We start from the raw sequence: 26,008 nt of genomic DNA, 5'->3' as shown, positions 1-26,008 counted from the left end.
AAAAACAACAAAGAAAACAAAATGTTTTGTTTTGTTTTGGTGGTTCAGTTTTTTATTGACAGTAAGATGGCCTGCCATAATCAATTTATTTCTGTGCATTTACTGTTATTAAAAAAAAATTTCATGTACTGTAAAACCTCACAAACTTCTATTTCCCCTGTTTAATTTATTTATTGAGTTTATTCAAAATCCTTTCAAATAAGGAGCTCTAGGACTTCCTGGGCTGTTTAAGTGGGCCAGAGTAGAACAGAACAGCAAATCAGTGCATAGAGGATATTAGAGCCAGTGTCTCTAACACACCCTGCTATAGAAAATATGATCAAAGTAACCAGTGCATAACAGAGAGGCCAGAATCCAAACACACATATTTGTCTGTACAATCAGCCTAATGAGACTTAAATGAACTGGACTGGTACTTATTTAGCACTTTTCTACTCAGTTGAACTCTCAAAGTACTTTCTACTCCAAAGCTTCATACAGCAGCATTTTTGTAATGTGATTTATTTTTGCCGTGACATCAGAATACTCCTACAACTGTGTGAGTTTTTCGAGGGTTAAGCCATGTAGAAGAGCACTCCTGAGAGGAAAAGGTGTTTGTGGTCTGAATCTTCACAGCTGGAATGCAAGTACCTGTTATTTACTTTGTGGCCACTTGAGGGCAGCAGAAGAAAAAGTAAATGTGATGCTGCTGATGTCAGATGCTTTAATTAACAGGTGTCTTATCAATACTTTAAGATCCATTGTGATGAGTGTTGTTTGAAGCATTTCTGCATGACAAATAACATGTTAGATACTCTGTACTAGTCATATGGTATTATGATATTATCATATATATCATGAAAGTTAAATAAAAAACAACAACAACAACAACAAGACAATCCACAAGTCCACATTTTACATTGCAGGTTTTATGTGATACTCCCAGGTTATTGGAAGGTCCTGTGTTGTACAAGTTTTGACTCCTGGAGTTCTATATAAGGACAAAGATTGCTAATTCAAAGTCTTCTGTGAACTCAGTCTCTGAATCATTATAAAATAGGTAGCAACAAGACAATATGAGTGAAGGTTACATGAGTAACAACTAGTTTAACTGTCTAACCAAGAAGCTGGCAGCTTCTTTAGCTGAGCACCTGACAGATCTTAGAGCTTCTTCACAGCATCATCATCTTTTCTGTGATGAAGAAAGCACTCTCAGTGCCCGATCTGCTCGTGGTCCTCTTCATCAGTCTGCATCAGTCCATGAGTGCATGAACTTTCACGACAGCGAAGTCAACCTCAGTGGGTTCTTGATCTTCTGAGCTTTTTTCACATCATTTCACTTCATTTTCAGATTTTGGTCTCTTTGTCCTCTTTCCATGGTTACATCAAACACCTTCTTTTCAGTTTTCCTCAGTAATGCAAAAAAGTTAATAACTCTAGAAAACTGAAGTATTATAAGAGTCAAGAAGAAAAGCACCTCAACATTGTATTTCCCTGTTGTCTTTAAGTTATTGTTCTTAATTTATATTCCACCACTTCAGAAAATAGAACCGCGTTAAATATGGTCAGCAAAAAACTCCTATCATAACGACAAGAAACTTGCCTTCAGGCAAAGGTTTCCCTGGCTCTAAACATAGACACGCCCACATGCCGTTTTTCGCGCGAAAAAGTGGACTAGACCATTTTGAGTAATGGGGGAAAGTAGAAGTATTACTACTTCAAAACGTAGATAAACCTTTTTACCAAAACCTACAAATGAGTGAGACCGTTGTGTTTTGTTATAAAGACCATGAGTGGAGTCTCAAAGTTTAAGCAGTTGGACTTAACTATAAATTAAGCAAAAGACCAGCAAATACAAAACCCCCATGTTTGCATTCGCCGGGCTTTTCTAGCGGTTAGTTTTTAAATCCACCTCTAATGCCGAGTCTCATGTAAAAAGATAAAAGTTATTGTCATGCCACAGTCTGGTTATAAAAGGAGTAAAATGACCCTCACGTCAAAGGTAAGTCGTAGAGCAAATCTCGTATAAGCGTGGCTTTCTTTTGCCTGTTGGATTTTAGGTTAAAGAAAAGTCCTGCCGAGTCACTAAACGAGATCCAAAGCCGCTAACATCGGTGGCATGGTCGGCCTGAATCACTAAAGTTACGATTCGTTTTCTGAATTATGTACAGGCTAGTTCAAAGGTTTCTTTTGTACATGTCATCTGGCAAACCAGCGACTTCATACGTGCTCAGCTTCAGATTAGTGTTCAGGTACATTCTGAGTTTAAGCTTGTGGTAAAAATTAGCTGATGATGGGTTTAGTTTTGTTTTTATGGAGGGGCTTCATAGGTGGGTTCCGGTTTGTTTTTCTGCGAGGTCAAAGGTCAGCTTCGCTGAAGCTGAAAGGGGTGGTTTAGCCAAACAACTGGGACATCAGCTGCTTTGCTGAGACAAAGTTTTACTCAGTTAAGCTCATTAGATGACATAGATTAATTTACAGCGAGTAAAATCTGAGCCTCTCCCCTACATAAATGCCTGTGAACAGACTTTACATTTGATAAGCTGCCTATAAAATTGATTTTGAAACAGTGATGCTACTATAACATCTGATTTAAGGTGGTGGATTCTTTTATATTTACTTCATCAGTAATGGTGGAGAGATGTTTTTTTTTTATTGTAAAGCCCACATCTCCATTTAAAATTTGGAAATCATACATATCATATGTAATTTAAAAATACTGACTCTTTTTTTTTTTTTTTGCACAATCAGTGCTTTGGTATCTTCTCTCTATTTGACCTACACTGTCAAAATGTAGGCACCCAAAGTATGTGAAAAGTAGGGCTTTAAAGGGTCATTCACCTTGCCTAGAGCCAGCTTACTCTGATTGGCTACACCTAACAAACAGAAGGTTTGTCCACAAGGTGGGTGGTACTTCTACGCGCAGCCACAGATGTGTGCCAGAAACGATCACAGATTTTTACTTTTTGACATTATACAGAGTCAAGTGTGAAGAAAAAAAATATTTGTGATAGGCTTGTATCAAATTATTTTACTTTTTTTGCCATGTTAAATATGAGCATCTAGAATACAATAGAATAGAATAGCCCTTTATTGTCATTGTACATAGAGGAGTGCATGTGCAGGAGGAGTAAGATATAAATCGTAAGACGACAGGAATAAATGGCAAACAGAAGAAATGTGTACAATCAAGAGGAATATATACAAAACAAAAGAATAGCACACATTGGAGAACCTATAATTGTAAATGTGTGACAAATGAAGGAAGAGCAAAACAGGCCACCTTTAGATCTCTCAGAAGAAAAGAAAAACATCATATGAAGAAAAGGCATATTAATATGAATATTATTATTATTAGCCACAGAAAATGAAGGCACTGGAGAATCAAACAGCAATGCACTGTGTGGAGGACCACACATAGGAGTCTGTCAGGATTGACGTGCTTTTGGAGTCGGCCTCAAGTGGCAATGAAAGGAACTGGCATGTGCATTTTGGCCTCATTTCACAGCTCTGGAAGTTGCCTCTTGTTTTCACCACACCTTTCACATAGTGGAGAAGCTTGTCCACTAAGAGCGAAGTAGCTCCCTCTAGTGAAGAATGTAAACACTGATCTGTGACTTTGGTATATGCAGTACCTTTACTGTTTTCTCACTGCTTAATCCTAGGAAAAATTTTCATGCCGATGTACAGGAAGGGCATTGACGGCAACTTGTTTAATATGGTGCTTTACATATCTGCCAACAGGCTCCATGCTTTAAATCCAAGTTTATAACTGCTGAGCTGGCTCATCTGTTCACCCAGTCAGACAGCGAGGAGGACTTTGAAGGTTTCAGTGAGGATGAGGAAGAAGAGGACAGAGGACGCTTTAATAAACAACTAAGGACTAAAGTATGAAACTGCTAATGCTGTGTTGTTTCACAAAAATGTTACAGCCAAAGCAGAAGCTTGCATGCTTTCTTTTTCTTTGGTTTTCTGCAGGTGGTGGATTCAGAAGAGGACAGTGACATAGACACAGGCTTCCATTCTGATGAGGAGGAGGCCCCACCAGCAAAGAGAAGGAGTCTTTTAGTAGCTCTGAGGTAGGTGCATGTGTAAAACTGGTTTAAGTAAGTTTTGGGTTGTTTTTAGTTTCTGTTGTTGTTTTTAAGTAAACTGATTAGAGTGAAACTGGGCGCTATTATTTAAAATGAAAAAGCATAATGAGCATTCAGATTATCATTTTTTTTTGTTTCTCTTTCTGTCTGTTTCATGTCTGTTGTGCTGCAGTGATTGAATAGAGACTTTTTTTTTAAACTTTCTCCTCAGGTTTCCCGTCAAAAGAGTGTCTTCACCCAAGAAGGAAACACAAGAGAAAAGTGTTAAAAAGCCAGTCAAAGGAAAATCTCTCTCACAGATATCCAGAGGAAGGCAGACGGTGAAGCAGAAACAGGATGAAGAAAAGGAGGAGGAGGATGAAGACAAAGAGGAGGAGGAGCTCTCTCATAGCCTAAAGAAACGAGACAAGAACATCCAAGAAAACAAGGCCATGGTATTGAACCCTTCCTGCCCTTTCCTCATATTCTGACAAAGTGTGACGTCTTGACATATTTACAATAATACAACAGCTTTTTCTTTGTCAGTACTTCTTAACTTGATTATGTGGTGATGTTTTTTTGTTTGTTTGTTTTGTTTTTTGTTAGCTGGCCAAGTTGTTTGCTGATCTGAGCACCACGATGGCTGACCTGACAGCACCCACCACTCCTCAGGTGAGTATATGTGGCAGTTTCATGTGATGGGGACATAAATAGACAAAAAAAAAAATAAAAATAGTGAAGCAATCTGGAAGCCCATCGGATGTTGTATTGAGGTCAAGACTTCCTGACAGTTTCCTTATGCAATAATGATACTATACTGGTCATTGTTACAAATGTAGATTAATTTAAAAAAAGCTAATGGCTAATATTACAAGGCTGACTTGCAGCCAGATGATAACCAGTGGTTGTAAAACTGTATTTCAGTAAATAAAATCTCTCACTCGTTGTTGTCTTGGACCTCAGCCGTAAAAGGCTGATGGGAAATTGTCGTCACCATCTTGAATGAGGTGACGTATGTTTCAAAATGATACAATTGATGCATCTACTAAAAATCTAATCCCAATGACCTTGACCACAAGGCCAGAGGCAAGTCTGAAAATCTTGTGAATGCAATAACTTGAGAACAAAGTGACATATTATTTTGAATGGATGCCATAGATGTATGTAATAGGAGGCTGAGGGGTAACACTGACAGCCACCAGTAGTTTTTTTTTTTGTTTGTTTGTTTTTTTAACCTACAGTACATTCAACCAAAGCACTGTCAAATTTAATGGGTCCATACTACTCGGACTACAATCAAAAAGCAGAAAATGTCCAGCATCAGTTGGTTAAAATTTCTACACATTCTTATGAAGATATATTCTCATAGAAATAGATGGAAATATCAGAAGAGTTTATATTTGGTGCATTCAAACTATGTAGAAATAAGACTATACTTGCTAAGTATATGTCTGTACCCAAGTATGAACTGTTCTTGTAAGTAGGCTTTAAAAACACACATAATACTAAAAAACAAGAAAACAAATGCAAAACTGGACACTGGTGTGTATGTTTGACTAAGAAGCATGAACCTCTTAAAAATGTAAAATATTTTTATAGGTGGGGGGTTTTTTTTTTCATGTTTTTGTGTTTATTTTGTTTATTTATTTTACAGATTCTGTGTTTTTTCCTGACAAACATTGTCTTTGCTCTGTCTCCGCAGAAGAAGAAACGGCTGTCAGAGAGGGCAACGCCAAAGAAACGCAAGTCTGAAACGGGTGTGGTGTCAGAAAGGAGGAACCCGTCGCGTAAGGCTCGTCCTCCTGAGAACTTTGCAGTGGAAGAAAAGAGCGAGCCCGTTCATGTCCGAAGCCCCCGTTCTGTAGACATCAAGAGACTGGTGGAGGTACAACACCCAACACACTGTCTGCTGCCATATAGCAACACAAACGCATGGATGAATTCAACAGGAAACAAAGCAGGTTTTGATCAAGCAGGTTATTGAAAATGTCCTTGTCTTTAATCTGGACTTGGTACAATTTATAGTTAGTGTGATAGCAGAGACTTGCATATAAATTGTAAATGTCATACTGACACTCTGTATAGTTGGATGTTTACTTTTGAGAGCTCTTTAGTGAAGTACTGTGTGCACATTTTCCACCAAACCAATTACTCCTAAAACATCCAATATGGATTTTATGTATAAAACTGATATTTAGTCAGTAAGGATGAATAAAATTTGTTTGTGGCATCTCACTTTTATGTAACCTGGCAGGTGGACGAGGACCATGTTGGTGAGAAACAGAAAAAGAGAAAGAGCCATTCTTCCAGGAGGAGTCAGTATTCCGTGAAGTCGGTCGACGAGATCACCAAAGAAGACCTGGACAACATAGCGTACCGCAGCAAAGACAAGATCTGGGACAAGGAGAATGTGAGTCTCATCAGGCCGTCCTCAGATTAGGGCTAACGGTAGTCTGCAGCAGTGTGTTGTATTCTCAGGTTTCCTGAGTTGGTGAGAGTTCCTGAGAGGTTTTTTTTCACCCTGTATGTGTGTCTGTGTGTGTGTTCTCTTCCAGGGAAGCTCCTGTCACCAGTGCAGACAGAAGACTCTGGACACTAAGACAGTGTGCCGCAGTGGTTTCTGTGTGGGGGCCAAAGGTCAGTTCTGTGGACCGTGCCTGAAGAACCGCTATGGAGAGGATGTACGCACCGTGCTGCTAGACCCGGTTAGTCCTAATCCACACGTGTTAAACATGTTTCTCACTGTGGGTTTGGTGTACCCCAGGCGATCGTGGTTTCTTTTGTCTTTTGCATAAGTAATAATCTTTTGGTTGTTGTGATTACATTCTTAAATTTTTTTTTTTTTTTTTATTTGTTTTTACAAAAAGTCGCTGCAAAGTGAGGAAGTCTTACATAGTGGACAATATTCTGAATCTCTTTAAAATCCTCTGTCATCAGGAATTTTTAAATGAAACTAAACTTAGAAGTGAACAGCAGTTAGTACATGCATAGCTCAAAGTACAAGGCAGAGAGCTCCCCCTGCTGAAACTTCAATGTAATTACTGGAAAGTCTGAGCACAAAAGGTACAAAATGTTGTAAATTTGTCTAAAATATATTAAGGCACATGTGCAGGCTTTTTTTTTGTTTGTTTGTTTGTTTGTTTTTTTTGTTTTTTGTTTTACATCAAGTGTTCTTTTAGCTGATGATCATTGCTGTCAAGTATCAGTTGTAATTTAAGTATGGATGGAGTATGGAGATGAGGAATATCTGTGTTAGCACATAGTGTCCAGCCTGAGATGTGTCTATGGCAGCTGTGCTTCATATTGATCTTGGTTCCTCCACTAAGGAGCTCACATGTGGCTCAGATTTGAGTGAGAGCTGTGATTTAAGTTGAGGAGGAGTTCAGTATGACTGGGGGCAAACCGAGGAAGCTTCAACAAACAAAAATTTAACAAAGAGATGAAAGGTTATAGATTTTTCACCAACAATTTGTTACTTATTCTTTATTACTGAGCTCAAAGCAGAGACCATTTATATGAATTATTTAATCATTTCCAATAGAGTGTGCTGAAGCACAGAGCCTGAAGAACAGACAATTAGTGACCAACTGAACAAACAGAATTGGGATCTTTCCTTTGTAGATGTGGTCGTGTCCCATCTGCCGAGGGATGTGCAACTGCAGTCTGTGTCGTAAGAAAGAGGGCCGCTGTGCCACCGGTATTCTGGTCGGTTTGGCTCGCTACAATGGCCACGACAACGTGCACGAGTATTTGGAGAGGTGAGTCTGTGGTTTGGGATTTTTGTTTTGTTTTGAATATCACAAACTGGATTTCCCAAGAAACTGATATGGTGTAAAATTATTTTTCTAAATTTATTAACAATAAAGAGCACCAATTACTAAACAGCATAAGTAAATGGCGTGTGAGCGCAATCCCCAAATAGCGCTCATAGGTGTGGTTAGTTTTACAGCTGATTTACAAAAGTTACACTGTTTTATTAAGTACAGGTGGAGTCGGTTCATTTCGTTGTCAACCACAAAAATAATGGGTTTTTTATGTCTTTAGATAAAATTGCTTGTTGCAAATATTATCATCAGTTTGGATACTTGATGTTGATATTTTATATTATAAAGTAAACATTTCCTAAAATACCTTATTTTGATGCTTACTAATTGAGTGTGAATCTAAGCAATTACTGAAATGATCATTGCAATGATTAGCTGGCACATGAGATGGATAGATCGTAAATATAAGTGTTGGGTCTTGTTTGCTTTGTATTTGTTGTGTCATTGATTTTTTTGGTGTCTTTGGTTGAAGGCCAGTATGCAGGCAGTGATCGATTCAGTCTTGAGCTCTGAGCACCATGTGTTCAGACTGAAATTGTTGACGGATCAATGATGATCATAACCACTGGTTGCAGCCTTTATTCAGCCAGCAGCTAAAAACTAGAGCTGTCATGTCTTATTGTTTTTTTTTTTTTCTCCATTGCAGTATTCGAAAAGAGCTGCAGTGAAAACAAGAGACCCGATCAGAGGAAAGAACTTGCAAAAACAGATGATATCCAGGGGAGGAGGATCTGATGCTGCACAGTACATGTACTGTAGAAATCATTTTAAATGCACATTTTTAGGTTTAGAGCAAACTTTACTAGACATACTAAATCAAAAGTCTGTTATTGTTGTTTTCACCTTAAGCTGAAGCACCTATACTGTTCTGTGTTTTATATATGCTGATTTTTTTTTTTTTTAAGACTGCATAAGATGCAGGGATGCTTTTTCTTTGTTTTAAAGCCAGTACTCACTTTTTACTTGGAGGTTTGTTTTCTTTTGGGTTGTTTTTAATCGTGATGTCGCTCAGACAGCTGTAATCTTTTAATTTTTGTGATTCGGGTACAAACAGCCTTTAACACAAACTACTGTTTTAAAACTGAGTTACTTTGCAGCTTTTCTGTCCGTCTACTGTTAATCCTAATAAAGGACATTACTATCTGAACAGTTTGGTTTTTTATGCACTACTATAATAATAATAATCATCATAAAAATAATAATAATGTAAGTGTTAGAACAGCTCAACCGTTTTTTGGAATCTGTTTGACCTAAAGTTGTGAATATTACATTTCTGAACCAAGACTCAGCTTCAGTTTGAAGAGGTTTGCTGTATTTGGACTCTCTGTATTTGTAAAAAGATTTTAAAATATAGGGCATCCTCAGGTTCTGGTCATGAATTTATGTCTTCGATCACTAAAGAAGAAATGTTTACCCCTACATCCTGACTCACAGTGCAAACATAAATCTGTATCTGTCTGTTGAGTTTAAGTAGTATGATCCCCACTCTAACTGCACACCAAAACAAATATCTAATCAGCCCATCACGTCGGCTCAAACTCAAAGCATGTAGACATGGAGGAAAGGACATGCTTCTATTCAAACTGAACATTAAAAGAAAAAGTGACTTTTGTTGATGTCCAATTAGTTTTGGACCCTTTCTGAACTGTGTGGATGCAAGTGAAGTGAGTACCTTCTAACTGTCCCATAGAGATCCATTGTATTTCCAGTGAGGAGTTTGTCTCAACAGCAGGAAAGACTGAACTTTCTTCATTCCTGTGACCACATTTTTGACACCAGTAACATTAAAAACACACTGTTGTGTAGAACAAGTCTTTCGGACCCTCATGTTTCAAACAGTATTTTGATAGGAGTTAAGATTAGTTAAGTTAAAACTTTTCATCAGGTGCACCGAGAGAAATTTGACCAGGATTTCCCACAGAGTAACATACGTCAGTATTTACTGCAGTCTAGCTCGAAGCTGTTGGCTTTTATCTTCAGATGGTGAATTTAAATGTATGGAAATTATAGAGCATTCTGATCGGTACATTAATTTCAGGCTTATTTTTCATTGGTGGATTTGTCTTCAGCAGGCAGCTGGTTCAAATCAGGGCAGTTGATGACTTGTAGAATCATTTTTTCCGACTGGATGATTAGAACTGAAAGCATTTGTCTGTCTGTAGTTGATTCTCCCACATTTCAACTCATCTAACCTATTTTAATGTCTCTGTTTATAGTGTGTAAAGGTGATCTCCCAACTAACACAGTGAGTCTTAACGTGAAATCCACAAAAGAGTTCAAGATTAAAAACTATTTTACCTGTTCATTTGATGCCAGTTCCCCTCTTTCTCTATATGTCACTCACTCGCTGATACTCACACACACAGAAGATATTCTGCAAATATTATGGTGTTTCCTACTTGAACTTCAGCTTTGAACAGCTCTGCACTTTGACTTTCATTGGAATGATTCGTTGTATTTCAGCTTATTTAACACTTTTTTTCACCAAAGATTCAGCAGTTATAAAAATATAAATCAAACCATTTTTTTGAGGGAATGTATTCTGAGGTTTTATATACCAGTTTCAGTTACTGTTGTTAATATGTTAACAGTAAAAATGAGTTAAGTTTTCTTAAAAATGATAATACTAATATGTTATGTTACTTACTGGACTTGTGGAGGAACCCTAAGAGACTCTTATAGACATCTAAAGGAAAAAAAAATTTAAATATAGATGCAGACTCATGCAGAAATATTGATGAGTTTTTTATTTGATTTTGTAGAGTGAGAACAGACAGATGCGAGTCTCATAGTCAGTCAGTTTCAGTGGGTCTGACACAGCAACAGCACAGACTTTTGAGTTTTTGGAAGAAGCCCCGTTCTTTCTTCTTTTTCCTCCTGATTTTAAGGTCTTCAGACTTCTCTGGAATATTGATAACAGATACAGCTGACTGAGACATGGATGGAGTTTCAGAAGGAGGTTCCTCACAGGGAACTTTTAAAAGGAGGTTCTTCGCTGAGAGGAACAGCAGGCATTGGTAGACTTTCAGAATGAGGGTCTTTCAGAAGGACATTCTTCATTGGAAAGAACATCAAAAATTGGTGGAGTTTCAGAAGGGGGCTTGAAGATCTTGGATTTATGGTTCTTTGCTACATCAGCAATTGAAATGAGCAGCACTGGCGCAAAGTTTGCAATGTTGGTGAATAGAATTTCTTGAGGATATTTCTCTGATTTCTGCAAATATGCTCTGGACCATGTCATCCCTAATGGAGCAGGAGAAGATGGCCTGGCTTTCCATCGCTGTGAAAGTTTTAGTGACACTGAAGGAGATTATGCTCAGATTCTGGGAGGCCCTGTTCAACAGGGGGCGAGGAGGAAGCTCCCAGAAGCCCTGCAGGATGCAGGGAACTACCTCTATAACCAGTTCATGTGCGGTGCTTTGTGCTTCCTGATGCTTCTCTTTCAGGATTTGAATGTAATTTCTCACCATGCTGAGGACTTCAGGTGTTCTGCAGAATAACATTATAGGAATGATCTTTTAAACATATTTAAAGAATCACAGAAATATTGAAACACTGTAGCTGGACGATTAACAATTGTATGTCAGATGTGACTCATTGAAATTTAGGATGTATGGCCTTTGGAAATTTAAGGAGCATCCACGCTTGAAACTCTATATCCCTCATTTTGTTAATGACATTCACTGCCCACACCTAAAATGAAAAACACATTTACAGTGCATTTTTTTTCTAGAGATATGTGAACATAATGAAAAAAAATAAATCTCCAAATGACTACAAGTCTTGTGAGCTTTCTAGTCTCTCCAGTTTCAGAAGAGGTTTGGCTTCCTCTTCATCGAAATCGTCTAATTCAAACTCCCAAAGCCTTCAAAAGAAAACAAAACAGGGGTTTTCTGTCAGCATTTACACTTCTTCACAAACAGACTTTCAGGTGTCACAGTAACTCACTGCTCTGTGAGTGTCTCTTTGCTTTTCTCCACCAAAAGATCTCAGATTTTCAGCAGTGATTTTTGACGGGATTTTGTTTAATCACCACCACTCAGGTCCTCAGAAATTACCTGATATTTTATGTCCATTTTGGTTTGTGTGGATCTGGGTCTTACCTGAGCCCTGTAGCCTGGAAGATATCAGCAGATCTTCACAGCCATGTCGTAAATGCATGTGAAAATGCACATACCCTGATGGGCTTGTAGATTCCTCTACTTGCTTTCATTGAAATGTTGTAGTTGTATCACAGTCGGGAACAAAAAATGTCAAATACTCTCCAAAAATTGTGTAATGTAAAATGTAGACCTGAAAATACTCTGAACACGATGGTTTCTCTTGCACAGATGAGCTGTGTGAGCTGCAGGTTGACAAAAATATTGGTGTAGGGGACTAATGCATGAATTTAAAGCCTGGCAGCATGTGGTCAATGCACAGCTTTGGTCATTTGGAGTAACTGGCCCTTTAAACAGTCCAGATCAAAAGTTCCCAGTAGAGATTTTGACCTTCACCACCATGGAGCTGTGGGTTTTTAAAAAAATATATCTTACACACTTTACTACACTGTACACTGTAACTACTATACTTCTAATTTCTGAAAAAAATACTATAAAGCTTCTTCTGATGCTTCAAAGTCAATTTGGACATGACAACCATTGACTGAAGTATAAAATTATGCGTTCCGAGGTTCACGTTGGGACCCATGGGGTCAGGAGTAAATTAGATTTAGTCACTGTCTGAACCTTAACTAAAAAATATTCATAATTAACACACTTCCTATTGTGTGATAGGAAGATGCTCCTATTACTCTTTATCTCACTCACTTGCTGATACACACACACACAGACATACACACACAGAAGATGTTTTACAAATATTCTGTTTTTTATTTGAGATTCTTGAGTTTAGGCTTTTAAAATACATCATTCCACTCTTAAAGTGATTTAAAGAATATGAGATTTTAATATTCATTCAGATTTTTTCTGAATCAAAATTTTCTTTGATCATTGTACATGTAAATAGTAAAGATGTTCAGCTACTTTACAACTTCGAAACTTCGTCTGTGTGAACTTTATCAAATCATAGGTGAATAATTCGATGTATTCCCATTAAATTTACCAAGCTTCCCAAATATTTCAGCAATTACAGGATTTCAGCTAAAACAAAAACCCTATGAAACGCTAAATTAATGGTGCCAAAGCCGTACATTTACAGGCTACAAGTTAAATGATTTCAGCTCTCACAGTTGTCGGTATTACATCAGAGCATCTTCAACGAGAGGTAAGGGGGGGAATCAAACACACATGTTTAAACTACAACACAGTAGCCTAACAGGCTGCACCAGCCGAGCCTGAATTAGCAGTTATTTTGTGTGTATCTGGTATTATTTAGCCCTGGTGAGTGGGGTCAGGTGCAGGTCATCTGCTGGTCTCTCTGGTTACCAGCTTGTGTCATGTAATAACTAGGAACCTCAGGACAAGGGTGAAAGCATGGTCAGAGGTCATCCTGAGGTCACCGGCTCTCTATGCATCTCATTATTATGCAGACTGAGTGAGAAAAATATTACAGCTATCATTTGAAGCTCTAATCTTACCCATGATGCCTTAACTATCAGTGTGGGTCTCCTGGTGCTCACTCAACATTACTGGGATTTTAAAAGCACTGAAGAGCCACAGAGAGGCTTTATTGTAGAAAATTCCCCCCCCTTTTCCCGCCCCTCATGTTTCAGTGTGTGATAGGAGAATAAGAAAAGTCTGCCTTTGTTCTGATACTTCTATAGCTTATTAGATTAAAATAATTGATACCTACAAAACTTGACAGAAGCACCTGAGGGTGCAGAAAGAAGGGCTGCGAACTGTTTTTGAAGTGCTTCAAAGGAGTGACGCGCCAAAGGTACACGTGAGGTGCCAACTACGTGACACGCTTTGTAAACCCGACAGAGTGACTTGTGGGTGAACCCTCACATGCCCCGCTTGGCGTTACAATTAAGATGTTGTTTTTATTGATTTTTTTTTATTTCTGGAGTTTCCATCATCTAAGAAAAAGCCCCAGAAATAAACAAGAAGAAATTCATCCAAGCAGGTTTGACAAATTTCTTATTGAGTGTCAAACGATTGTCCTGCGACTCAGGTCAGATCTTCGCAGCGCCATTCCGAAGGCCACAAGCGGCACAAAGAGGAACCCGGGAGCAGTAATTGTTCCCACAGGGAGGGCGGCTACTTCATCATCACTGCTGTCAAAACACAGCTGAGAGAATACCCAGTAATAAGGAGGAGGCACGAGTTATAGCTGTGTGTCTGTGCAAAGAGCACCATATGTAAAAATAAAATAAATTCCCCGTGACTCACTCCCCACTCAGAATCATCAGAGATGAAATGTGAGCCTCACTTTAAGAATCACTTTATTGTCAAGTGTTATGCAGGCAAAGCATCTTTTCTGCTTGTAATTTTTTTTTCCCTTTTTTTGTTTTTTGTTGACATAACACATTTGTACAAACCAGTTTTAAAAATATCAATAAACTGGAGCCTTTGAGGCTGACCTGCCAAAAAACCCATTATCAAATGTCATGGAGACGAACAAACATCTTTAGAAAAAGATTTACAAATGAGATGTCACTACAAAATATCAAAGAAAGAAAAAAAAAGAGAAGTCGTCACACAAAATATTACCAAAAAACATCTAAATTTGTTTGGTATCAACCTTTTTCAGCTTTAAACAATAGTAACTTTATTTTTTTTCTTCCTTTTTTCTCTTTTTCTTTTTTTTTTTTTTTTTTTGCTTTCTTCTTCTTTTGTTTGTTGATTTTTTTTCTCCAAAAACACGTTATGGCGCAGAGAGAAAAAAAACAGAAGAAGAAATGAACAGCGATGGTCAGACGTAGAAAGAAAAAAAAAGAAAAAGGAAAAAAACCTGAAGCACAGAGAAGAAAGAAGAGAGAAGCAGCACTACGGCAAAGAACTGAAACATGCTGTACACAACCTCAGAGTCAACGCACACAAATACAACTCCAGCAAAAAGGCAAATATTACAAATCAAGGATAAATAATAAATTAGCCATACACAGTGGGGGTCCTGTGTGTTAACATACTTAAGGAGGGGTGGGGGAGTTAAAAGAATTTATAAATTTTATCAAATAAAAGCATCTTATTATTTTTTTTTTTTAAATTTAAAATGAATATACGCACTGAACTAACACAGAGAAACACCACCAGAAAACATTTCGTAATATCCACGTAGCTAAACGGCCTGACCGACTCCCACCCAACAGCTCCGTCTTATGTATATACCTGCCTGTGCTTTGGTTTGCCCTCTGCGTCACCCTCTTACAAGTCCGGAGAGCTCCCCTCTGACTCCGTCCGGCTCACTCCGGCGATAACTCTGTACGACAGCTTGTGTTAAGGCAATTGTGGTACATCGGTCATGTAGCGGGGTGGGGGATTTAGAGGTTTAGAGGGGCGGTCACCAGAGCACAGAAAGCAAAAAAAATTTGAAAAGAAAAGAAAAGAAAGCAACGCTGTCACCACAGTTACGCCGACCGTGCCGTGTTGTTTCGTTTGATGTTGTAAAACCTTCAAACGTGTGGCGGCGTGAAGTGTGCAGCCGTGATGTCAAAGCCACCCTGTGGTACCAGGTCATCCGGACTACGGCGCTGCTTCTCGACGCCTCCCTTAATCGAACTGGCTTGTTGTATTAACAAGAGAAAACTTCCCCTGACAATGTAAACATGGTTTCACTAGGATTGTCATTGTTACAGTATTGCTTTCACTACACAAACAAAGTTGTAGAAAGCTAGATTGTTTTTCTCTATAGAAACCCTTTTTTTTTCTAATGGCCACTGTGCCTCAATAGGAATGCATTTTATAAATCTTTTTTTATATGTGCTTTTTTTCCTCCCCTACTCTTCTTGTCTTTTTTCTTTTCTTAGAATTATCCCCCTATATTCGTCATCTGATCGCAAAAGAATCAAACACCTGAATCTGATCTGAGGACTTAAACCTGAACTATGAATAAAAACTCAAATTAGGTAGATCCTCTGTAGGACAGCATGGGAGTACACACTCATTCACACAGCTCACATTTACACCCACCCCCCTCCCAATACTGCCCCTGTTCTGTCACTGATCTGCAACAGCTCTGTACCTTGATTGACCCTCAGCACTGCCTGACAGGTGTGAAGCAGGAACACAACTTTTGTGCATAGAGTTCTGTTGTGATTAGGAAAATGTCTCTCAGTGTCGGGTGGTTTCAAATTCAGCAGGTCCCCTGTCTTGTGCTAATCTGCGTACATTCCCTTCCCCGCCACACCTGAAATTATTAATAGATTAAATTTTTATAAATGCCAAACTAATCTTTGATACACTCTAAATTTCTTTCTTTTGTTATTATACGCGTTAGTTTTGTTTTATTTAGACTGTTTATATTTTTCAGGTTTCCCTTCATCGCATGGATCCCTGTCCGTCCCTTTAGAGTCTCTTCGTGAGCGAACCCTTTCAAAATAAGGTCAAATTTGAGAAAAAAAAAAGGAAGGAAAAAAAAAAGAGAAAAGTAACCCCTTACAGTCCTTGCAAAGACCTCCAAAAAAACAGGAAGCCAGCCTTCCAGCGAAGGGACGGGAGGCAGGCGCCTACTCAAACTCCTCCTCTTCCTCCTCCTCTTCCTCCAGGTGATTGGAGGTGGTCGGCGTAGCGGGGTCAGAGTCACGCGACAGTGTTGCTACGGCGACAATCTGCGGGGAGGCGACGAGGTCCTCAGGAGTGTCTTCCTCCATGTCATCGGTCGTGATGATTGCCACCGCGGCGCTGCTCTTCTTGTTCTGGTGGGTCTTGATGTGCTTCGAGAGGTGGTCGCTGCGCATGAAGCGCTTGGAGCATTCGGGACACTCAAAGCGCTTTTCTCCTGCAACAGTGTGGAAAACAAAAAAAATCAGACTAATGTTTTAGGGAAGACTTTAAAAGAAAGAAAGTGAAGAAAAATTATGATTCCACCTTCTTAATTATTTTTTCAGTTTTTCTCTGCCCTATAGATTATTTGGGTGGTGGGAAAAAACAAAAACCTTTAAAAAGATGCCCCTTTGGCTTCTGCTGGACATTTCTCAAGAACTGAGGGTAAAATTAAAACTTTGCAGCTGTAGTTTGCATTCAGCAGTGAATTCAAATTCAATTCAAAATCACCCTGCATGTCTGTGTCTATGCTTTCTCCCACCTGTGTGTGTTCTCCGGTGTCTCTGCAGCTCGTCGCTCCGGGTGAACCTCTTGCCACAGAAGATCCAGTTACAGACAAACGGCCTCTCACCGGTGTGCCAGCGCAGGTGGGCCCGTAGGTGGGATGTCTTTCCATAGACCTTCCCACAGCCCTCCATGTGGCAGATGTGCTGCTTTTTCTTTGTGGGATCCCCGCTGTTCCTACAACACAAACTTGTATTATGAGTGGGGACCAGGAGGTTTGTGTGTGTGTGCTACAGATCAAACTCAAAATACTCCTATAATAAGTACATATTTATATTTGTAATTCCATAATTTTTATATTACAAAGCCTTATGCCCCCCCACCCCCCCCCACCCCATATACTCTGTAACCCTAAAGCTTTAGCATTACCTGAAAGAGACGCATGCAGGAAAACAAATGTTCTCAGGCAAAGTCCCTCCCCTAAACCAAATAGAGCATTTCCTGTAGTGAGAATATGGCTGTCATGCACTCCTCCTGTTGCTGCGTGTTGTATTTAAGAAGCCAATCCTCACGGCATTTTCAGTGCTTCATGTGTGAAAACAGTTTTAGATATAGTTTTGTGCTTTTGTCTCATTTAGTATATGCAGATGCATGAATTGTCGAGTTGGACCCCGCCTTCTCTTTCAGCCGTTTGCCTGCACCCCACCCCCACTTCTCCTCTGCATTTGCAAGCCTCAGAAGTTATCTCATGAGCGCTGGGCCCAACTGCCAACACGTCTATGTATGTTAAGCAGCGTAGCAGAGCAAGGTACAAATTTTTTATGAATCAGGAAGTATACTTTATGTCTCATTAGCATATATACATATATATTTTTTTTAAAAACCATCATATGGCCATGGTAACCAACATATGAGTATGTAAAAATTTCAGCTTAGGAATCATAATCTTTTACTCAAAAGCCATCAAAATTCAATTGCATGTTTTTTTAAAGCACTGTTGGTGCATGATGTTGAAAATTCTGGAAACAATAATTTGGTTTGTAAATTGTGAACATGTAACTAGAGATTTATGGAGAATAACAAAACTGACAAGACTGACACAGTTCAATTTGTTAGTAGTAATCAGTACTGTAAGAAAACTGCTGTGAGGTGATGAAAAAAAAAAATCCACTACGGAAAGACTTAAGTCCAAAAACAAAAAACTGCTTCCTTTGAGATTGTATAGTTTGGATTCACTGTATCCTCTGACCATTCAAAGTCCCTTCAAAGACTAGAAATAATCATGAGTATCTTACGCATGCTTTGCATACCTCCCCTCTCCATCCCTGCAGTTTGGACAAGAGCAGGCAACACGTCGAAGCCTCTTGCTGGGCGGTCCCTCCTGGTCTGAAGAACTTTGCACGGAGCTCAGCTGGTCTGGACTCATTGACGAGCCTGATGCAACATTGCCCACAGTGACAGTCACCGGAGACGACTGAACTTTGACCCCATCCTGACCCTGTGGTTGACCTGGAGGATGATTGAAAGTGTGTAAACACATGATCAAAAACAAGGACAGTTTCTATATTACAACAGAGAAAGTTAAAAACAAGAACACCTTTAACTACAGACTGTACATACAATATGGAGCCACCATTATATCTCCCATTGGTTTGAGGTGATCTGCTTTGAAAGCTTAGGCCTAAAGCATATGCTGCATTGTCTGTTCTATTCTAAATTTACTAAATGAGCATATGAAATTCACTCAAGAAGACTTGAAACTAATACTGAGGGCCATTAACTCTTTAGGAAAAGAATTGCTGAGGTATTAAAACAAGTGAGAAGTAGGATCATTTTTGATAGACTTTTCTACAAACTGATACCAAGAGAGTCACCCTCTGCTGGTTACTAGAAAGAATGTGGTTCAATAACTTGGTCTTCACTTTAAAGACAGAGCGGCAACATGCACTTTTTTACAGACTATGTGTCATACACACAGTCTAACTGAGCAGGCAGGAGAGCAGGACATCCTTTAATTCAAGCTTTATAGATTAGTGTGTCATGATATGAGGGATTAGCGCACTGGACTAATATGATATTTTCTCAAGAAATAAACACTCTCTGTCTCCACAACACCATTGCATTTACAGTTTATGAAAGTGAGCAGATTGGTGCTGAATACACATTTAGACAGTTACTCTCATAATGCCCTTACCCTGTAGACCAGTAATAGTGAGAGGTACGCCCTGCACCTGGACCCCAGCTGTGCTCAGTCCTGCAATGCTGACCGTCTGCACACCTGACCCGGGGTTTATCTGGGCTGCACTCAGCGTCAAGGGAGCTCCACTAAGAGAGACCAGCCCCCCACTTCCAACTGCAGTCCCACCAGCCACCGGAGCCAGCGTCAGCTGCTGTGGCACAGCTGCCCCGAGACCACCCTGCAGGGAGACTCCACCGGGTAGCTGCAGCGTTTGCCAGGTGAGCTGCCCAGAGGGTGATAGGGTTGGGGTACGAATAAGGACCTGGGCAGAGTTCGGGAAGGCCTGGATGGGCTGCAGGGTCTGTCCTGGAGCCAGCTGTAGGGTCTGAATGTGCTGAGGTTGCTGTTGGCCCTGTGCCTGACCCTGACTCTGAGCCTGGGGCTGCAGCTGGATCTGCTGCACCAACTGGTGCCCCACTTGGCCCACAATCACCTGCTGAATGGCTCCAGGTGTGTCTGTCTGGTTCTGTAGCCCGTTGGTCTGATTCTGGCTTTGAGAGTCTGCCTCGCTGCTCTGCACTTGGGCGTCAGCTGATACGCCCTCTGATCCAGCTGAAACCACTTGAGCCCCATCAGGCACGCTGTCGCCTTCGGCTACTGCTGTTGTTGATCCAGCTGCAGCTGTGGTAGGAGCCGCCCCTGACACAGCTGTTGTCACCAGCTGGTTGCCATTAGCAACAGAGAATGTGCCATCTGCTGATTGGATAAGCTGCACAGCTCCACCCCCTCCGACATTATTGATCACAGGCAAAGCCAGGGTCATGCCACCAAGGTTTATAGGTACTGTGGTCATGACAGGAGTTTGGGAGCCTTGCAGAGTCTGCAGCTGAAGTGGGAATGACTGCGCAGGACGGATCTGCAGTGGAACCGTCTGATTGGCTGTACTCGTCAGGATGGCCTGCTGGTTGGTGGGTTGAATGATAGTTTGGGTCTGGCCCGAACTCGGAGTCTGGATGAGCTGAACCTGCTCGGGAACGGCCCCGATGGAGGCTGTTTGAGGGCTGATGTGGATCTGCTGTCCATCTGCAGTCTGCAAGTGCGGGATGACCTGATACTGGACTCCTGCTCCAGCATTGGGCAGGTTCTGAACCTGGATGATCTGAAATTGCTGCTGCTGATTGGCTGCGACACTGTTGGTCCCACCTACTGCCTTTACCTGCCCAACAGGAAGGGAGCAGTAATTCAGTTATATGGACAAGGATTAAAAATTAATAAAAAACATTTGCACAAACACACCACTCCCCTCACCTTACGTCCACCAGGTGAGCTGTCATTAGCCAAGGTGGTGGCCACGGTCACAGCAACAGGTTGACTGGTGTTCTCCTTGGCCATAGTAGGCGCTGCTGTAATGATCTGCCAGCCGTTCCCTGTGAACTGTGCCGGGACCAGTTCTAGCTGCTGGGGCACTAAGGCCTGACCCCCAGCCGTGTCCACCACTATTTGACCCTGGATCTGTCCCGCCTGCAACTGGATCTGACCAGCCTGGACCTGGATCTGCTGGGCCCCTGCTTGGGCCTGTGCCCCCTCTGCTCCCCCCTGCCCTCCGATCTTACTGCAGGTGGCTGCTAGCAGAGCCAATGGAGAGGGCTGAGAAGAATCCTAGAGGAGACGATGGAGGAAAGTGGATGGAGGAGTAATGGATGGATGGATGGGAGGGGTGAGAAGGGTGATAGGGAAAATAGGAGTGACAGGGGAAGGAAGGACAAGAAGGGAGTCAGGGTTAGAAACATACATTAACAGCTTGTACGCAAACACAAACAAATCAAAAGAGTACATGTGTAAAGATTAAAAAAACTTAAGGCCGGGGATGATAGCAGGTATCATTGCAAACGCTCACGCAATGATTAATTTTAAATGAATAAGAGAAAAAGGAAAAAGAGCAAGGGGTGGGAAATAACATGGTGCAGAAAAAAGAAACACAAAAAGCTGAGTGAAAGCGAGAGAGAGAGCTGTCAGTGGAAGTGGGCGGTATTACAGGAAGCGAGTGGGTGGGCGTGTGAGAACCACATTTCTCTTTTCTCAGAACACTGGAAGAAAATGCCGCCTTCTCTCTCCTCCCTTTTCAAAGGAACTAGGTCGCAGGCAAATTTTTAATGCTCAACACCTCACAACAGTGCACGGGGAAACAGCCTAGATTTTGTAACAACTACAAGAGCAGGAAAATTAACACAGCAGCGATGCTCATCATGCACATTTAATGACAATAAGATGCGCTCAAGAACAGCTGCCTGGCTCAAAAATAATCTCAAAGATATATATGTATACAACCTGCTGCAGAGAGAAGTGTCACAGTCTCAGGGCCACTTAAGCAAAGCTGCAGGTCTTTCAATAATATCCACGTGCGGAATTAAATCATTCTGACCATAATTCAAACAGACAGTTCAAAAAGTATAGCGGCTGAAGTGTGACAGCCGTGTAAGCCTATTCATGAGGCTCTGGGTTGGCTCACTGTAGGGCTGCACAGAAGCAGGAAGTGGAATTCACCAGAGAAACGCCCCCAGAGGTGTCTGGCTGGCTGGGCTGGGAGGGAGGGAGTACATTTTTGGCCTACAGGCAAGGGAAAAGTAACGAACTATAATAAACTCCTGTCTCCTTGCTTTTACCTGTGATCCAGAACTTTTCCCCCTTTTAGATGCTTTCCCTCCTTCAGTTCCAGATGATTCCTTCTTCGAGTCTGTGAGGAAGAGGAAGAAATGTTAGAATATTTTCTATTATAATATTATCACTTGGGTATTACTGAGTACTACAAAGTCCCGAGCACTGTACGGGGCACTGCATGCTGCAAATAAAATCCAAGCAAAAAAATAGCATAAATGGCATCACAGAGGTGATCAATATAGACAGAAGAGAAACCAGTAACCTTATCATCAATATCAAAGGGGCATTGAGCTTCCTATCTGTCAAACGGCTAGAAAGAGGGAAAGAGGGGTGGAGACGGGGAGGGGGAGGGTACCTACCACTCATAACGCATTAATATACCGAGAGGGAGAGGGTGTAGTTCACGGTAGAAGGCCGGCCGGGTACACAGGCGGAGGACGGCCTATATGTTCGGCTCTGAGCCGTGGCGGATCTGCCCGTTTGACGAAACCACCCACCGGCCAGGAAGGGCGGTGCCAAGCGCAGGAACAATCAAACAGCCCCAAATAACGGAAATAACAGAGAGAGCGGTGACCGTCCCCGGTCCGCCGGACACCTCACAGATCCGTCGTATGACTCCTTTACCGGATAGACAGTCCATAAACGAGCAAATTGGCGCTTGTCAGAGTGATATCCACAGAGAAGTTGGCAGTGTGTGACCGTAGAGGCCCACCCACTTCCATTTAAGCATCAGGACAACACCCTCCTCGCAGCTCCTGCCTGTCACCGCTGTTTCTCACGCCGCACGACGCGGGGACGCCTCGTCGCTGTCCGTCGCGCGCCGAAAACAAACCGTCACCTGTGTTGGTATTTTAAGCGTGTTCCCCTTTTTTTCGTGCACAATTGATTTTTTTAAGGGGGGGATACAGGGAGATAGCTGTGGCTTTTGTGGGCGGACGCGCTCCTCCCACATATTCAGATTGGACGACGGGGCTCGGCGTGCGAGGGTCGAGATGGGAGTTGTATTTTGGTGAGGCCTCGCCTTCTCGAACTGGCTAGCGCGAGCGGGACTACAACTCCCGTGATGCTCCGGCTCGTCGGAGCGGCGGTGTCGGTAGTCATGTTGGTGTGAGAGCGAGAGGGAAGGGCGGTGACTTCTGTGTTGTGGGGGGTTGGGCAAACGGGAAAGGAGGTGTGTGCGCGCGCGCCCGTGTGTTTTGTGTGCGCGTGTCAGTTTCAGAATGTCAGTAACGATTAAAAAGATAAGATAATCAGGGAAACAAATGATTTAATTATTTTGAAATCATTTAAAAGGTGAAAATGCAACAGTGTTGCTTCTAAGCTGATGTACTTCTATTTATTTACCTCGTATATTTTCCCCTTGTTGTCAACTTTAGATCTTATGTAGTAGAAAATTACATCATTGCATTGCCAGAGGCTTTAGGAAATTCACACTTGTACAAGATTTGTGTGTGTGTGTGTGTGTTTGGCTGTTGTTATGCAATTGTGAATTGAATATGTTGATTCTGACTGGCTAGTTCAACAAAAATGCTTCTTCAGACAAATTGAACTTTTGGGATATGCATTATAGCTTCATTCTGCCAATCAATAGTATTTTTTACAGTGGGGGAAACAATCATTTGATCCTTTTGAACAATTTGTATTTGAATGTGTAAGTTTGGTCAGTTGCAAAGAAATAAACAGTCTCTAATTTTTATGAAAGTTTTATCATGGAGAGAGACTACTTGGATACTAACCCCGAGTTGCTCTCCAATGCATCGGAGTATGAATGTGTGTGTGAATGTTAGGTAGGAAGCACTTAAAAGCATAGAAAAAAGTGCTTCTGTGACTGAGTCTGAATGTGGCATGTTGTATAAAGCGCTCTGAGTGCTCTAGGAAAGTAGAAAAGTGCTATATGTGACTTAAGCTTGGTACCTTGATGCCGCTACAAGATTTCAAGTGTGAGCAAACTTACAAATTCAGCAGGGGATCAAATAATTATTTCCCCCAATTTGGTCCCCCAAAAATAGCTGATTCCAACTCCTTTGATGCTAATATGTTCATGTTTACAGAGTTTAGCCTGTTGGTTAGGGCTAACATCCCATGCCATAAACCACAGATGTTTAAAAGAATGCTGAGAATCTTAACAACTGATGCATTTAAAAAAAAATCATCTACTAATTAAATCACAGTAAATATAGTCATTATTTTTTTGTTCATTAAGTGACTTTGTAGAAGCTGGTTGCTTATATCATCCAGCAACAATACACACTGTTTTCTGTTTAGACTAATAATACATAAGCAGTCCATCTGTTTTAGCATTCAGGAACTGTCCACGAAATAAGAATCAGCCTGGCATGATAACTTTATCCCATAAAGTGACACTGTTACTACTGTTCTGTAAATGCATCTGGGGTGGTTTCAGGCCGAGGAACAACAGCTGCACTTAAGTGTCTAAATAGAAACAAAGTCAAGTCTGTCACTCTAGTGACAAAACCTCTTTCAGACTTCTGAACAGTGTGGTTTTAATGCATCTGAGAAGTAGAGGTTTGTGATGAAGCAGAAGGCCTGTATGAGGGCCTTTAGGCCTGTATGGGTTTCTCCGTGGCTTTAGCCAGTCACAGCCCTGGTTCACTAAGCAGAAAACATCATTAGCAAGAGGCCAACTGAGGATATGGCTCTGGCCCACAGGGGAAATATTTAGGCTTATAGACTGGCAGCCAAGGCAATGCAGTTGTCTCAGTGTCTCACCCCAACATAACATCATAAACACTCAGACAGGATGGTATAGAAGTTCCATATCTAGTATTAATTAAAAACGTGACAACTCATCTCTAATTGATGTGTTAATAAGTTGTTTCCCTGAACATGATACTTTTATGCCTTCATGTGCCTAAATGAGGAAAACGTGCATAGGTAGCCCTAAACCTTTGCATCATCTTAGTATGCACAGACCTCTAAATGTGTAAATAAGTGTCTCACGTGTCTTCACCAGCCTATCTGGTGTGTGCCTGTAAGTTAAACAAACCTGCTCAAACTCTGAAAACTATTGCAATATATGTAACAATCAGAAGTTGTTGTTGAGAAAGAAGAGAAAATTGAAAAAAGAACAAATATACAGTAGGATTAAGCATCGTGCTTGGCTTTTTTTTGCCATCTTAGTTATAAAATAAGTTTAGCACTGGTTAGGTAGCCTGTTTAGCAGCGTGCATCAATGATCCAATGGGACATTAAAGGGGTTGTTAACTTAGGCTAGCATAAAACAAAATGACGTGAAGGAAACAGCTGTTTATTAGCACAGCTGAATTCTCAGCAAAAGGTTGCCAATTGCTTTACGTGTCAGAATGTGTTTAATATATCTCTATATCTATCTTAAATGGTAAAAGATATCATAAGCCTTCAGCTTTGTTCCTCATCGCCCACACACAGCCACTAAGAGGTTACTGCTTCCCTAACTTTGAAACCCTGATGGTATAAACCAACGTATCTGAGACTGTCATTACCATGCTGCAGTCCTAAGGAGGAACTGTTCAGCTGTAATATCAGCTGGTTGGTTTCCTCGTGGCTTTCACACGTTAACGCTGTAAAAAACACAATTTTCACTAGAGCGAGTCTTTCAGCCTTGTCCATGCATGTAGCTTGCATTTGATCAATTTAGTCCCTGTGTGTCCAGCATGGATGTAACAGGTAATCTCATAGATATTCTTAACATGGCCTTTCACATTTGAGTATCATAATGCTGAGACATATCTCATGAATGAGACTTTTCACACTTAAAGGCCTAAAGAGATTTTAAGAACTTTGTTCTTGTAGCATGCTCATACACTTTATGCTTATGTGGTTTCGTTTCCCCTTTTTTCAAAGATTTTTATTGTGTTTGTTTGTGTCATTGTATTTGGGGGAACACTGCAGTCTAAACATATTTTCATAATGAAACTATGTTCACAGGAAAACACACCTGGGCTGGCCTAGAAACATACATGCACATGCACTGTAATTACTGCGGAAGCCACGGCCCTTGTTCCCGCCTTCTGGGCCACTCGGCAGGGCGTTGCTAGGCAACGAGGTCTGCTCGGAAGAAGGGGTGTTGTTATATATGTATGTAAGGTGGTGGTGATGGAAGGGGGTGTGGTAGAAAGAAGGCTGTTCTCTGGGATAGATAAATAT

The 26,008-nt window shown here is 40.9% G+C and overlaps 2 protein-coding genes across 2 annotated transcripts; one reads left to right on the top strand and one right to left on the bottom strand.

The window, feature by feature from the left end:
* The first annotated feature begins 1,801 nt into the window (after positions 1 to 1,801).
* cdca7b (cell division cycle associated 7b) lies at positions 1,802 to 9,023 on the top strand. Its single transcript, XM_031756904.2, has 10 exons — positions 1,802 to 1,981; positions 3,724 to 3,867; positions 3,958 to 4,058; positions 4,285 to 4,507; positions 4,659 to 4,724; positions 5,755 to 5,937; positions 6,307 to 6,462; positions 6,608 to 6,757; positions 7,674 to 7,810; positions 8,523 to 9,023. Exons 1-10 carry the CDS (start codon positions 1,934 to 1,936, stop codon positions 8,542 to 8,544), a joined length of 1,230 nt encoding a protein of 409 aa, XP_031612764.1. The 5' UTR covers positions 1,802 to 1,933; the 3' UTR covers positions 8,545 to 9,023.
* Positions 9,024 to 16,133: 7,110 nt separating this feature from the next.
* Positions 16,134 to 23,024, bottom strand: sp4 (sp4 transcription factor). Its single transcript, XM_031756902.2, has 7 exons — positions 22,222 to 23,024; positions 21,868 to 21,938; positions 20,513 to 20,863; positions 19,220 to 20,420; positions 18,336 to 18,534; positions 17,063 to 17,262; positions 16,134 to 16,756 (listed from the first exon to the last, which is right to left on the bottom strand). The coding sequence occupies exons 1-7, from the start codon at positions 22,226 to 22,228 to the stop codon at positions 16,485 to 16,487; spliced, it is 2,301 nt and encodes a 766-aa protein (XP_031612762.1). The 5' UTR covers positions 22,229 to 23,024; the 3' UTR covers positions 16,134 to 16,484.
* Positions 23,025 to 26,008: the final 2,984 nt, after the last annotated feature.

The sequence above is a fragment of the Oreochromis aureus genome, linkage group 22, assembly GCF_013358895.1.
Source record: "Oreochromis aureus strain Israel breed Guangdong linkage group 22, ZZ_aureus, whole genome shotgun sequence".
NCBI classification, from domain to species: Eukaryota; Metazoa; Chordata; class Actinopteri; order Cichliformes; family Cichlidae; genus Oreochromis; species Oreochromis aureus.
The sequence above is the reverse complement of the archived record's forward strand: the minus strand, read 5'-3'. Positions and strand labels throughout refer to the sequence as shown.

Bases quoted from the DNA above. Each gene is read 5' to 3' on its own strand.
- sp4 (XM_031756902.2), bottom strand. The intron at 20,864-21,867 runs GTAAAAGCAAGG...CGTCTCCTCTAG, and splicing joins GGAAAAGTTCTGGATCACAG to GATTCTTCTCAGCCCTCTCC. The intron at 18,535-19,219 runs GTAAGGGCATTA...ATCATCCTCCAG, and splicing joins CACTATTACTGGTCTACAGG to GTCAACCACAGGGTCAGGAT.
- cdca7b (XM_031756904.2), top strand. From the start codon at position 1,934: ATGCCACAGTCTGGTTATAAAAGGAGTAAAATGACCCTCACGTCAAAG. The intron at 3,868-3,957 runs GTATGAAACTGC...GGTTTTCTGCAG, and splicing joins ATAAACAACTAAGGACTAAA to GTGGTGGATTCAGAAGAGGA. The intron at 6,758-7,673 runs GTTAGTCCTAAT...TTTCCTTTGTAG, and splicing joins GCACCGTGCTGCTAGACCCG to ATGTGGTCGTGTCCCATCTG.